Source organism: Vulpes lagopus, chromosome 3 (assembly GCF_018345385.1).
Source record: "Vulpes lagopus strain Blue_001 chromosome 3, ASM1834538v1, whole genome shotgun sequence".
Classification (NCBI taxonomy): Eukaryota; Metazoa; Chordata; class Mammalia; order Carnivora; family Canidae; genus Vulpes; species Vulpes lagopus.
Genome location: NC_054826.1, coordinates 98,124,811 through 98,139,467, shown reverse-complemented (window position 1 = coordinate 98,139,467; position 14,657 = coordinate 98,124,811). Strand labels below are relative to the sequence as shown.

At 43.7% G+C, this 14,657-nt stretch overlaps 1 protein-coding gene across 5 annotated transcripts; it reads right to left on the bottom strand.

Annotated features, from left to right (window-relative positions):
* Positions 1-4,507: 4,507 nt before the first annotated feature.
* On the bottom strand, positions 4,508-13,035 carry ZNF394 (zinc finger protein 394). 5 transcript variants are annotated; one of them, XR_005986777.1, is made up of 4 exons: positions 12,403-13,035; positions 12,187-12,272; positions 9,937-10,072; positions 5,578-5,590 (listed from the first exon to the last, which is right to left on the bottom strand). XR_005986777.1 is itself a non-coding variant. In XM_041748419.1 (3 exons), exons 1-3 carry the CDS (start codon positions 12,835-12,837, stop codon positions 4,512-4,514), a joined length of 1,650 nt encoding a protein of 549 aa, XP_041604353.1. In that variant the 5' UTR covers positions 12,838-13,035; the 3' UTR covers positions 4,508-4,511. The 5 variants fall into 5 exon arrangements, 4 of the variants coding, with proteins under 4 accessions (XP_041604353.1, XP_041604355.1, XP_041604354.1 ...); XM_041748419.1 differs by lacking the exon at positions 12,187-12,272 and having other exon boundaries at positions 4,508-5,590; XM_041748420.1 differs by lacking the exons at positions 5,578-5,590; positions 9,937-10,072 and adding an exon at positions 11,771-12,060.
* Positions 13,036-14,657: the final 1,622 nt, after the last annotated feature.

The following is a 14,657-nucleotide window of genomic DNA, read 5'->3' as shown; positions in this document are numbered from 1 at the left end:
ATTTTAAAAATGGTAGTTTGGTTTTCTGATGGCAGCTCTCCTGTTGTAAGGATGAGAACTGATTTAGAAATCAGCAATCTGGTCTGGGGAGACCCAGTTACAGGCATACACTTAGTTATAGAGAACTAAAGGCATGCCCTAAAGGCTATTGGGTGGTGGCCAACAGCTAAGCTGTTAGCAAATGGGCGTTGGACAATTAAAAAAAATCAAAGTGGGGAGCCCAATCATGATAAGCCTTTTGCCCACCAGAATAATCCAGGGTGGGTTCTGGAGGTAACAGATGCTCTAGGCGAAACCACTTGGAGTGGCAATATGGATGTGTGAGCATCCACAATGAGTGGCCATGGAGGCTCCCAAGGCATGTTGTGTCATGTGATCCCACACTCCATTGTGACCCCTGCTGGGGCACCAGTGGTTGCCAAAGACTGTTCAGAATCTTGCCAGGTTAACACAATGGGAAATGGACTCACCTGCTCAGCCTGGCCCACCCCACTGTGTGTGTCTAGTAGATAGCTCTGCCCCATGTCCCTTAAAGGAACTACAGATGCCTCATGACTCTCTGGTCCCTCACTCTCTGGTGGGGTTAGTGAGAGGGCCCAGACATGTGCTGCTTTGGTTCCCACCCCGGATCTCAGGAACTTCCCTTATAACATTATGCCACCACCCTAAAGACCTCTGAGTCTCGAGCAGGGCACAGGACCTTCCAGAATAGAACTTGGAAATACTTAAAATGAAGATATGCTTAGACAATAGATTTAAATGACCGTATCACTCATTCTCTCTCCTAGCTCCAGTCAGGTCTTCTAACAAAAATCTAGATTTACCATTCTGTAGAACAGGATGCTGTGCTAGATGCTCTGGGAGAAAGGAGTGGAAAGATTGTTCCTCTCTGTTATGGACTGAATCATGTCCCCCAAATTCAGACGCTGAAGTCCTAACACCTGGTGTGACCGTATTTGGAAACAGAGCCTTTAAGGAGGTAACTGAGGTTAAATGAGGTTGTGTGGACACCAGTGCTAAGACTGGTGTTCTTTGAAGAAGATTCTAGAGATCTCTCTATCCACTCCACAGGAAGGGAAATCCACAGACACCAACCCTGACGGCACTTTGATCTTGGACATCCAGCCTCCAGAACTGTGAGAAAATAAATGTGTGTGTGTGTGTGTGTGTGTGTGTGTGTGTGTGTGTTTTAATTTGTGAGAGATACAGAGAGATAGAGACACAGGCAGAGGGAGAAGCAGGTTTCCTGCATGGAGCCCGATGTGGGACTCGATCCCAGAACTCTGGGATCATACCCTGAGCTGAAGGCAAATGCTCAACCACTGAGCTACCCAGGCATCCCAATACATGTGTTATTTAAGCCACCTGATTGGTGGCCTTTTGTTTGGCATCAGAGCTAACATACTCACCCCTTATAGTCTAGGGATGAGACATAGCGTGCGTTTACACATTATCCACTTAGTGGATACAGTAGTTTGCATGATAAATGATAAAGCCCACAGATCATGTTAGCTCAGTAAAGGGAATATTTTGTGGTAGGATAACTGAGAAGTGACATTTTAAAATTGTTTTACAAGAGTGGACTTTCCTGTTGTTAATTTGGTGTGTTAGGGCCTGGGGAAGGGGAGCTGGGTTTAAAAGCAAAGGAAGCAACTTGACCAAAGGCATCTATGTGGAAATATGTGGAAAATTCAAGTAGTATGTGGGCAACAGTCAATGTGTAGAGATGGTGGGAGAGGAGGGGAAGAATGGAGGAAAAGCTAGAAGTGCAAAGAGGAAGCCCATTCTAAGTTTGCAGTGTTCTTCCAGTAAAAAGAACACAGATCAAAACCTGTACCATGTTATCACTACAACTCTATCACTAGTTCTGTGACCCCAGATAAGTAATCTTGATGAACTTGGGGAGAACACTAGGGTCATAAGCTCATGGCCCGCTTAAACACATCTCCTCTCAGCCCAGTGCTAGATACGAAATTTCATTGAAATCCACGGCATTCTCCACATGACACCCAGAAGCCTGAAGGCACCCAGACCAGCCCTCTCACCATCCCTCCTGCAGGTTTCAATGACAGTCCAAGGAGAAGGCATGTACTACTATCCCACTACATCCAGGATCAAGGAATTGAGTTCTAGAAGGCAAATACTTTAGTTTTGGTTTTTGCACATTTAGGGAAAAAAAAAATTAAGATGAGGTAAGGTGACAAAAGCTAGAGTAGAACACTCAGAATGTAATTTGGTACTCGCATTGGGGAAAAGAAACTGTAAAGTATATTAGCTCACACATCAATCAAGGAATTCTACTTCTGGGAATCTAGCCTTAGATTTTTTTTTTCTAAAGATTTTATTATTTGAGAGAGAGAGCACAAGCAGGGGGAGTGGCAGAGGGAGAGGGAGCAGACTCCCTGCTGAACAAGGAGCCCGACACAGGTGTGGGGCTTGATCCCAGACTCTGGGACCATGACCCAAGCTGAAGGCAGATGCTCAACTGACAGCCACCCAGGTGTCCCTAGCCTTAGAGTCTCAAGAACAATCCAAATCGCATTAGAATTACACTGGCATTCACTACAGCACTGCTTGCAACAATGAGGGGTAATGCCTGAAATGTACAATAAAAGAATGGCTCAATCATTATGTCCACTTGATGTAAAATGATGCATCTGTTAAGCGTAAAGATTATAACAATCATGTAAAAATCCTTAAGACAATATTAAAAAGATGTAAAATATAAACACTATGATTATCATTATATGAGAAGTATGCAGAGAAAAAAATCTGAAGGAAATATGACAAAATGCCAGTAACAGGTGATCAGGGTTGTAGGATTCTGGGTAATTTCTTTTCCTGATGTTTTCCCAAATATCCAATAATGCCCTTAATTATTTTTTTAAAAGATTTTATTTTAAAGAGAGACATGAGAGACACAGAGAGAGAGAGAGAGAGGCAGAGACACAGGCAGAGGGAGAAGCAGGTTCCATGCAGGGAGCCTGACATGGGACTTGATCCTGGGTCTCTAGAATCACGCCCTGGACCGAAGGTGGCACTAAACTGCTGAGCCACCCGGGCTGCCCATATTTCCTTAATTAAAAACAAAAACAAAACCCAAACCCAAACAGGTTCATAAGAACTCCATACAATACAGGTTCGTGTGTAGAAGTGGAAAGATAAGACAGGTTCAGGCTTTGTGGCATGCCTAGCTTCATCCAACAGGGGAAATAAAGCCAACCCCATATCCTTCCCTCACTAGTCACACAGGTAGAAAGACAGCGCTGGGAAGCTAAAGAATGATCAAATTTGATCCCCTTTCAGAGCTGGTGTTTCTTGTCATGATGGGTGTGCACATGCCATTGTCCCTCTACCACTACTACCCCAGAGGTGCTCCAGCTGAGCAAAGGGGGGGCGGGTGGTTGAGGGGAGGCAGCAAACCTTGGCATGGAGGGAACCAGGCATCTTGAGATCAAGACCTGGGCTGAGATCAAGAGTCTGGCACATAATTAAATTGACTGGGCCACCCAGGTGCCCCTGATCACCTAAGTCCTAAAGTGTCAACTGCAAGCCTTCATTTCTTCCTTTCCACTTGGGAATGACATAGGTCTCCACTTACCTCATAGGGTTGCTTGGGAGTCAAATGGAAAAATATGGATGCATTTTGTGAACAGAATATTATATGAGGTCAGTGAATACTGTTAAGCAAGAGCTGAAGGAGCTTCTGCCTTTGGTGTCCTTTTGTGGAACATCCCCAAGGAACACTTCCTTATGTCCCATACATTTAGAAACCTTGACAGAAAAAACGTGTTTTAGGCTATTTGATATCACAAGAGCCTCCCCCACTCTCCCCTACAAAAAGCTTATAAAAGGTTTAGTGAGGGTTTTTATCAAAACCAAAAATTTATCAAATAAAGTGCCCTTAATTTAACAAGCTTTGAAAACCAGTGATGATAATTCCTGGGTGTGTTTGGGTAGAGTTTTCCTTTGCCTCTCATTTAAAAAGAAATTAACAAAGAGTTATAAAACTGAACTTCTAGAATGGAGAAGAGAAACTCTGCAAAATTAATGTATAAAAAGGTAAAAAATATAGAATACCTCTTGCATGCACCAAACTTTACACGGTGTTTTGGATTATCATGTGTTTGAAATCCTGTCCAGCACTGAGGCAGAAAGACAATTCTGTGGCTAAACTATTTCTTAGAGAAGTAAGCAGAGTGGGCAAGGTTTGGGTCAGAAAGTGGAGGTAAGAAGAGGGAAGAGACAAGGACCAAACTGTCACGTGTCAGCCCTTGCTATTGTCAGGAGACCCTTCCATGGAACCACCTCATCCTTTGGCTCCCCACTTACACATTCGTGCCTCAACTTGACACTTTGGTAGGCACTGAGACTCAAGTCAGAGTGACTAATCTGTCTTGGGTGTGATGCCCATGGAAATTCAATCCACAATCTACTGAAATACTCCAAATGCCAAAGAATGTAGTTTCTGGATAATGGAAACAAACCAAAATAGCCAGGCAGCAGGCATGTCAAAACAGTGGGACTTTATTTCTGTGGATCCTTTGGTGTCGGATAAGGTGTGGACTCTGTCTAAAGCTTTCCCCACATTCAAGACATTTATAAGGCTTTTCTCCAGTGTGAGTCCTCTGGTGGGTAATGAGGGTTGCGCTCTGACTGAAGCGCTTCCCACATACAGAACACCCATACGGCTTCTCACCAGTGTGGACTCTCTGATGTTTGGAGAGGTCAGAGCACCGTTTGAAGCTCTTCTCACATTCTTCACATGTATACGGTCTCTCCCCTCTATGTATCCTCTGGTGTCTGAAACGGTTGGCAGTGCGGCAGGTTTCCCCACACTCATTACACTTGAAGTGTTTCTCTCCCACGTGGATTCTCTGGTGCCGGTTGAGGTGTGAGCTCTGCCTGAAGCTATCCCCACATTTGGGGCAGGTGTAGGGCTTTTCACCTGTGTGTGTCCTCTGGTGTTTAATCAGGGCGGCACTCTGACTAAAGCTCTTCCTGCATTCTTGGCATTCATAGGGTTTCTCTCCCGTGTGGATTCTCTGGTGTTTAAAAAGGTCAGAACGCTGTTTGAAACTCTTCTCACAGTGATCACATTTATAAGGTCTTTCTTCACGGAACTGCTGCCGGGTCTCAGAAAGACCTGCCCTGTGGGAACGTTCCTCACTGTCAAGAGAGTTGTGAGGTTTCACCATCTGATGTCTTAACATGTCTGGACTCAGTTTACAACCGTATCCCTGTTTGTTCCCATTAATGGGCCTCTCCGCTGTCTGGGGGTGGTGACAAGGAACAAGGTCTGAACTTCGGGCACTGTTTCCAAATCCATTATTTTTGGAGTCTCTCTCTTCTGTGGGACCATTCTTGAGATCTGAGGTGCTAGTGAGTCCTTCCTCTTCAGGAGAAATTTCAAGTTTCAGTGGTGAGGAATGTCCTGACTGCTCTTCTACCCTGTTTGCGTGGGTATCACCACACTCTGAAAACAGGGGAGCCAGCCTAGGGGACCATTCTTGTAGCTGCCCCTGTGGCTCTACTTCTAAGATTTCTTGCTTTGGAATAAATTCTTTCTTCTCGGTTCTGGTCTCCAAATCTGAAACATTAAAGGCAACAACAAAAGGCTGACATTTCATCCCTGTGCAGGAGTGAAACAAGCAAGCACTGTAGTACATTAACCGCCCCCCAAATCTTTTTAATATTCTCCATCAACCACTCAAGTTATTTGAATCAACCTGCCAGATGTGCTCATATTTACCTGCCTGTGCCTACACCCACAAACCCATCTCTTCCCCCCTGCCCCACTCCACTGTTAAAGGAATCACAAATCATGATAGAGGCAGATCTGGAAGGGGTGTCAAGAAGGGCAGGACAGCCTGTACCCCATGAATGAAGGATGTTTTAACAAGATAAATTATATTCCTGTGATGAGTTATGGTAACAGACATACCATGTGCCTCCAATGTTTAGAGGTAGGGTCTGGGTGGGAGACAAATCTAAGATGCACTAGAAGTCTATAAAAGAGCAGTTAAACCACCAGATTCCACCCCAAACCAGAATTTTTGCAGTTTACATCCCAGGGAGATTGAACCAGATAAATTCTGGATTGGGGGCATCACGCACAGCTGAGAATGTATGTGAGACCCGAAACCATAAAAATTCTAGAAGAGAGCACAGGCAATAATTTATCTGAATCGGCTGTTTTCTATGTATGTCTCCTGAGGCAAGGAAAACAAAAGCAAAAATAAGCTATTGGGATATTAGAATAAAAAAAAATAAAATAAACTTCTGCAAAGGGCACCTGGCTGGCTCATTTGGTGAAGTTTGTGACTCTTGATCTCAGGGTTGTGGTTTTGCATAACCAACTGAGCCACACCGGCATCCTGTTGGTAAAATCATTTCTAGTAGAGAATCTAGCTACACTATGATCTGGATGTGGGAGAGGAATAGAGACATTTTCAGACCTGCAAACTTTCAAAAAATTAAGTTCCCAAGTGTATGTTCTCTGGAAGATACTGGAAGATGTTCTCCAACAAATTGAGGTGGGTAAACCAAGGATGAAAATGATGGGGTCCAGGAAAGAGAAAAGGAATTCCAGGGTGATAGTGAAAGGTTTTTGGGACAACAGCTGTGTAACAGGCATGGAGACAAGCCCATTCACATTAGAGCAGAAGCAGCTTCTGGAGGATTCTTCCAAGGGGAGAATGAAACTGATGGCATATCTGATACACATGAACATAGTTTTGCATTTCTAACAGGGAGCCTATGGGTGAACCAGTGTTCAATAGTTGGAAAAGTAGTGCATGCAAAATGAAGCATTATTCATTCCAGAGAAAATTAAAAGTTATAAAATAAAAAAAAACATATAATCATAAGCTATGTGAGTAAATATAGATAATATATTTATAGGTGGAACACTGAAACATTATACATTGAAGTACAAAAAGGACTGATTTAACTATGACAATATTACAGACAGCTAAATGTGTGCATGTTGGAGAGACCTAATTCCTGTCTTCCTCAGTAGACAGTCAAGAGATAATATCTGAAATTGCACAATAAGTGTCCTATTTAGAAATATGAAAATAAATGCCAGTGAAAAACACATAAGAGATTTTAGAGTTGTTGTCTCTGCAAAGTTGGGATCAGGATTGAGAAGGGTCTGGTATTTTCCTAAGACTGGAAAAACACAAATCACAAAATAAGAGATTGAAAAATCTGACCATAGTTGACCCTTGAATAAGGGTTTGAGGGATGCCTAGGTGGCTTAGCAGTTGAGCGTCTGCCTTTAGCTCAAGGCATGATCCTGGAGTTCCAGGATCAAGTCCCACATCGGGCTCCCTGCATGGAGTCTGCTTCTCCCTCTGCCTCTCTCTCTGTGTCTCTCTCATGAATAAATACATAAAATCTTAAAAAAAAAAAAAAAAAAGAGCAAGGGTTTGAACTCTGCAGGCCCACTAATGTGCAGATTTTTTGGTAAAGACAGTACAGTACTGTAAGAGTGTTTCCTTTTCCTTATGATTTTCTTAAGAACATTTTCTCTAGCTCACTTTATAGTAAGAATATAGTATATAATACATGTAACATACAAAATATGTGTTAATTGGCTGTTTATGCTATCCATAAGGCTTCCAGTCAATGGTACGCTAGGAGTAATTAGGTTTTGGGAGAGTTAAAAGTTTTATGGGGATTTCTGACCGTGGGGGGTGGGCAGTAGTTGCCCCTAACCCCTGCATATATGTCAACCATATATTAAAATTTTTTAATTCTACATAACTAAAGATGTCATTGAAAAAAGAAAAGCCACTTATATAACCAGTAAAAACGGAGTTAATATAAACAATATGAAGAACTGGGGATCCCTGGGTGGCACAGCGGTTTGGCACCTGTCTTTGGCCCAGGGCGATCCTGGAGACCCGGGATCGAATCCCACATCGGGCTCCCGGTGCATGAGGCGTGCTTCTCCCTCTGCCTGTGTCTCTGCCTCTCTCTCTCTCTGTATGACTATCATAAAAAACAACAACAACAACAACAACAACAAAAAACAAAGAACTGTCACAAAGCAATTAAAAAAAAAAAAACAACAACACAGGAAAGGAAGGGAAATAGGATATAAACAGGCATTTAACAGAATGTCCAAAACAAAAATCTGAATATATTTAACCCAGCAGCAATCAGGGAAATGCAAGTTAAAACAATAAGATACCAGAGCACCTACTGTGTGCCAAGCACTATTCCAAGTGCTTGGGATATATTAGAACCAAACAGACAACCCCTCCTATCTTGTGGAGTTTACATTCTAGAAGGGGTGCTCAGACAGTAAAATAAACACAAAATAAATTATGGAAGAAGTCAGAGGGTATGATAAATGCTATGGACCAAGTTTAAGAAGGCAAGGGATAGGTCAGCAGTGTGGGAGGAGACACTGGAAGGCAAACTGCAGTATTAAACATGATGGTTAGGTCAGGCCTCATTGAAGACTGACAGCTAAGCAAAGACCTGAAACAAGTCAGGAAGTCTGTGCAGTGGAGGCATCAAACAGAGAAAAAACAGAAGGCAGGATGCCCACCATGTTCAAGGAGCAGCAAGGTCAGTGGAGCTAAAGTACAGTGACAAGGGGCAGAGTAGGAGAGGAATGGGCAGGGCAATGGGGCCTTGTCACATTAGGCTTTTACTCTGTGTGAAATAAAGAGCCGGGGATCCCTGGGTGGCTCAGGGTTTGGCGCCTGCCTTCGGCCTGGGGAGTGATCCTAGAGTCCTGGGATAGAGTCCCATGTCGGGCTCCCTGCACGAAGCCTGCTCCCTCTGCCTGTGTCTCTGCCTCTCTTTCTCTGTGTCTCTCAGAAATAAATAAATAAAATCTAAAAAAAAAAGAAGAAAGAAAAGAAAGAGCCATGGCAGGTTCTGAGCAGAGGTGTGATGTAATGTTCTAAAAGGAACACATGGAAAAAAAAAAAAAAAAGGAACACGTGAGCTACTGTGTTACTATATCACACCATCAGCTGAACACCAAATGTTGACTAGGATGTACAGAAAGAATTCTCTTATATTGCTGGTAGGAGAACAAAGTGCTTATAGTCCTCTGAACAGCAAGATGGACAAACATGCCTAAGTCTATCAACTTTAGGAATTCCATATATGAACACAGAATGATTCAAGAATGTTCAATATAATGCTATTTATAACAGTGAAAAACTAGAAGCTTTGATGTCCATAAGACAGTGGATAAATGAATTTTGGACTATTCATACAATGAGATACACAAGGATTAAAATGAATGAACTAGAGCTGCGTGTGTCAACATGGATAAATTTCAAAAATGTAATGTTGGAGAAAAAAGGCAAGGTACAAAAGAATCCTACAGGCGTATATATATATATACACATACATATATATATGTATGTATATATATATACGTTTATATATGTATACACATATATACACATATATACATGTATATATGTATACACATTTTTGTGTATATAAAGAGAAATAACTTGTGTGCATGTAGCCACATGTACGTGTAAAAAATATAAAATAGGCATGGAAATAAATACCATTATCAGGATACTGGTTACCTCTGAAGAGGGAGTGAGGGGAACAGCTTCAGGGAGGGTACCCAGAATTTCACCTATAATTGTTAACATTATTTGTTGGGGGGGGGGGAATGAAGCCAGTATGGCCAAATATTAAAATTTGATAAACCCCAGTGGTAGACACACAGGTGCCCATTATATTTTTCTGTATGTGTTTTATTTAAACGAACCAAGAAAAAAAAAAAAAAGCTGAACTTATCACCTAACAATCCAGAAGAGCAAGGTCCTGCTGGGTCACAAAAGAGATTCTAACAGCTCTCAACCTGTGTGTGTGAGTGGCTCATAGATGGTTCTAGGGCAAGCCCTCCACAAATCACACACAGCTTGAAACAAAGTCAGCACTTACTCTGTGAGACCAGCGAGACCGTGTTTCTACAATCCTTCAGTGCGCTCTCCGGGCAGAAGTCCCTCTGAGCTGCGTCCCGACGGTCCCACTCCTCCCAGGTTAGAGACACAGCCACATTCTCAACCTTCACCAATTCCTGAAACAACATGAGACCTCCACTCAGCACCTGCTGTCCTGGGACAGCATAAGTGACCACTAATCTCAGGATGAGGCCAGACTCCAGAGGAGTCTGCAACCACTGAGCAGGAAGCCCTAGGAATCAAGTAACAGCCATGGCTGTTGAGTCTTTTCCAGTGTCTTCTACTGACTGGAGTTTCAAAGTAGACAGAGGCTGAAATTCTCTTGCAAACTTGAAAAGCCCTTCTGTGGACTATCTACACTAATTTGGGGAAAGAGCAAAGTCTTCATTTGAGTTACATCATTGTGATTTATCAAAATGGAAAATCTGACATAAATGAAAAATATACAGTTAACCAGGAAGTCCCAAATTCCAGTGCTGCCTCTGAGACACGGTTACCCCATGTGTGAAAGCAAACAAATAATTTAAGAAGATGAAAGTAGCTTACTGACAGCAGGTGCTTCCCTTGACCACTGCACAGTAAGACAATTATCCAGCAGGATGATCTTTTGAGATAGCTTATTTAAATGTAAGTTGACTGGGCAGCCCGGGGGGCTCAGTGGTTTAGCACCACCTTCAGCCCAGGGCATGATCCTGGAGACCTGGATGGAGTCCCATGTCAGGCTCCCTGCATGGAGCCTGCTTCTCCCTCTGCCTGTCTCTCTGCCTCTCTCTGTCTGTCTCTCATGAATAAATAAATAAAATCTTTTTTAAAAAAATAAATGTAAGTTGACCATTCACAGAAGGTAAAACCACAGTTCTTAGGAAGGGAAGGTTCTAATACTGGTGTGGGGTAGATGTCTGTCTAGGTTTCGATGACAGGTCACAAACTGACTCCAAGGATCTCTCACTAAACAAAAGGAAAGGGAAATATATTTTAAAATGTTCTGTATATTATGTTTTCACATCTTAAAAAAAAATCTAAAAAAAAAAAAAATCTTTTTGGATAGAGAGGTGGCCCTTCCCAGGGCTAGTCAATTAGAACAAAAGGTTCAGTCAAGACTGTTTAATCTCAGGCCATACCTACTCTACCTGACCTGTACGCTCCAGGAGGCAACATTCCTCTGCCTTAATCATCCTACAACCAGGTATCAGCCAACTAAGGACAAGCCCCATATATTAGAGCCTGCTGAAATTATTCAAACCAACCAATCCTAAACTGTTCCACTGGTCCTGCCTAGTCTATCTGGGAAACCTCAGTAGAGGCTCTCGCCTAAACCTTCCCTTTGCTCCAGTTTTCTGCCTTCTGAACAACCCTGGTATCCTTCCCAGGAAGCTCTGAATGTCATGCTGTGTCTCCTGTTTCTAAGATCTGAGTATAATAAAATTTTTTTCCTCTGCTTCTTTGTAAAAGAAAATCATGCTCTTGTGCCTCTCTTCTGCTCTCAACGCTCTGAATACTTTCACTACCATTTTCCCTCACTTGATACCAGATGTAGGGGTTTTTCACACCTCTGGCAATTCTTTCATACCAGCTGGGTGTCCTAAAGGTTAACTCAATTCTGATACTATCTACCAGGATAGAGTCAGATCCCACAAGTTAAGGGCTCGGTCCCACAAGACTACCCTCCCCTTGCAACTTTGGAAGCCAATCACAGCTAATAGATCTCCAGGTTACTCACAATTTCTGTCCAACATGCCCTCAAATCAGAGGTTCCTATGACCTCTCCCTACCAATTCAACTCTTTGCCTGAAGAGTTCAGAGTAGGGAAACACTTAGGTGTACCAGTTTATTACAAAAAGATATGATAAAGGATACAGATAAACAGCCAAATAAAGATACATAGTGAGGTCTTGGGGGTGTGTGTGTCTGGAGCACAGAAGCTTCTATCCCCCACAGAATTGGGGTTTGTCACCCTCGGGGTATACGGATGTGTTCACCAACTGGAAGCTCTCCGAATTTCACACCACTGGGATTTTTTATGGAGTCTTCATCACATGGGCATGATCAGTTAACTCCATTATAGTTCCATTATCACCTGTAGGAGGAGGGGGTCGCCAAACTCCTAAAAAAAGTAAAACAAAGTGGTAGGAAACTGCTGTTCTAGCCTAAGTAGTCAATGACACGATACCGCTTTCCATCTGACATCTTTCTCCCTCAAATAATCTAGTTAGATAAGAAGGTGTCTTACAATGGATAGACAATACTCCCACGTTGGTTTTGTGCACGGAGGTCTATAACTCGAGGATCCTGGTTGTATTTACTTGTCACTGTTTCCTACGGAAATAAAATTTCACGCGCATCTTGAAGTTCAGACAAAATGTAAGGAAAGAAGGTCTGAAACTCAGAGCATCCGGCACGCCTCTCTTCCCTACACCCCCGCCACCAGAACACGTCCACTCCTCACCTGGGCGGAGGCCCCAACAAGCGCTCCCTGGATAGCGCGCACCACGGCCGCAGCCATCTCCCCGCTCTGCGGACTGTGCTTCCGCACCCAGGCCTGAAGCTCCTGGGGCAGGATGCTCAGGAACTGCTCCAGCACCAGCAGCTCCAGGATCTGCTCCTTCGAGTGTAGCTCCGGCCTCAGCCACCCGCGACAAAGTTCCCTGAGCCGGGTGAGCGCCTCTTCGGGTCCAGCCGCCTCCTGGTACCGGAACCGCCTAAAACGCTGTCGCGACTTTTCGGGATCCTGACAGCTCCCCGGCGGGTCGGGCTCCTGACCTCCGGGGGAGTCTTCCTCCACTTTCACTATCAGAAGTCCATCACGCAGAGACCTCGCGGCTGCCATCCAGGCTCCTGACTCGGCGTCACGGACCTGACTCCCGGTCAAGTTCGAACTCATCCTTCTCCGGCGTGTGCTGACTTTCCCGGAGTTCTGCCTTCAGGTGACAGGACGGCAAACTCTGCAAAAAACCCCGGAACTCATCGGACCTCCCCAGAACAGAGGATCCTGACTATCCCGTCCCAACCCTACCCTGCCGGGTCCCCTCCAACACCTTTCCCGCCCGCACGAATTCCACCTAGCCCGCCTCGACCCGTGACAAAAAACGTACTCAAAAAACCAGGGCGGAAGTGCGTCACCGACCTCTGCGGTGCCCACCCCCGGGGGCATTTCCGGGGCTTCTCTAGGCAGCCGGGAGGAGTGAGGTCCATCTCAGTGGTTTGCCCTTCTGCCGCTTCCAGAAATAATCCTAGGAACGTGTATGTACCCTCCCGGAGGAGCTTACAGTCGTTCAGTTTAAGAGCACTAAATGATACTCTTATCCCATAACTTGAATGTTACTTTGTTTTCAAGATTTTTATTTACTTATTTCTTGATTTTATTTATTTGAGAGTGAGGGTGAGAGAGCACAACAGGGGCAGCAGTAGAGGGAGACGGAGAAGCAGGCTCCCCTCTGAGCAGGGAGCAGCATGTAGGGGCTGGATCCCAGGATCCTGGAATCATGACCTGAACCAAAGTCAGAATATTCACCGACTTAGCCACCCAGGCACCCCTTGAATGTCATTTTTTAACACGTTGTGAATAAAGTTTTTAATTTTGTTGTAGGAAAAGTTAAAAGTCCAGCTGTACGATGAGTGCTGAACATTCATCCATGTGGTATTTGTTTATACAAGAAAGGTTTTGTACAATATTTGATCCATGCCAAGGCATCCTGCTTGACACCATAGTCACAAAGCTGAGTAAACATGGTCTCTATCCTCAGCTTCCTAAGAGAGTCAGACACTTCAATCCTTACCGGACTGGGTTGGTAAATGCAGTACTTAGGCTTGTATGCACAGTGCATTTATGTGACTAGAGGTGGAGATAATCAGCCAGGCTGATGGGGAGGGTACAGTGACTTTACCCAGGAGGATAAAGTTTAAAATGTCCATGTGGACCGAAGACATATTTTAATTTAAAAAAATAGTTTTGATAAATGTATAGGCAATAAATCCCTAATATATTACATCTCACTAAATCCCTCTAACATTAAGCTTTCCCATGTGTAACTCCCTTGCAATGTCTCACACTCAGCCATCAAAGTTGTCAAGGATTTTTTCCTCTTCCTAGCCCAACCCTTCTGTTCTATCATTTATTCACCCTCCCTCACTTTTAAATATCAGCATGGATACTGGGACCACTCCCTCTCCCTCTTTTTTTTCCTATGCTTCCCTGGTTTCGATTATATCTGTGTCTGGCATCATATTGAATATGCAAATAAACCACTTTCAAAAGAACTTAAAGGTAAAAAAGCAGATAGGAAGAGCCGAGTCTTAAAGAAAGAGCAAAGCCAAAAGGCCAAACTCCCCACAATTCCTAAGGAAAAGTACTTTTCACTGAGGAAGAAAGGCGGGGAGGTGAGAGGCACAGTCTATGTATGTCTGTCCATTTCCTCTTCATAGTTCCAGGATCTTTGTGTTTTCTTTTCTTTCTTTCTTTTTTAAGATTTTATTTATTTGAGAGAGAGAGCGTGCATAAGCGGGTGGAGACTCCCTTCTGAGCTGGGAGCCCAGTGGTGGGGTGCTTTTGGGGTGGGGACATGACACACTCAATTCCAGGACCCTGAGACCATGACCTGAGCTAAAGGAAGAAGCTTAACTGATTGAGCCACTCAGGTGTCCCTGTGTTTTCTTTTCATTGATATTTATTTTATTTTATTTTTTTAAAGATTTATTTATTTA

Excerpts from the sequence above, each read along its gene's own strand:
- ZNF394 (XM_041748419.1), bottom strand. The coding sequence starts at position 12,837 with ATGAGTTCGAACTTGACCGGGAGTCAGGTCCGTGACGCCGAGTCAGGA. Across the intron at positions 10,073-12,402 it reads TTGTTGGGGCCTCCGCCCAG|GAATTGGTGAAGGTTGAGAA; the intron begins GTGAGGAGTGGA and ends ATGTTGTTTCAG. Across the intron at positions 5,591-9,936 it reads GGTCTCGCTGGTCTCACAGA|ATTTGGAGACCAGAACCGAG; the intron begins GTAAGTGCTGAC and ends TTAATGTTTCAG.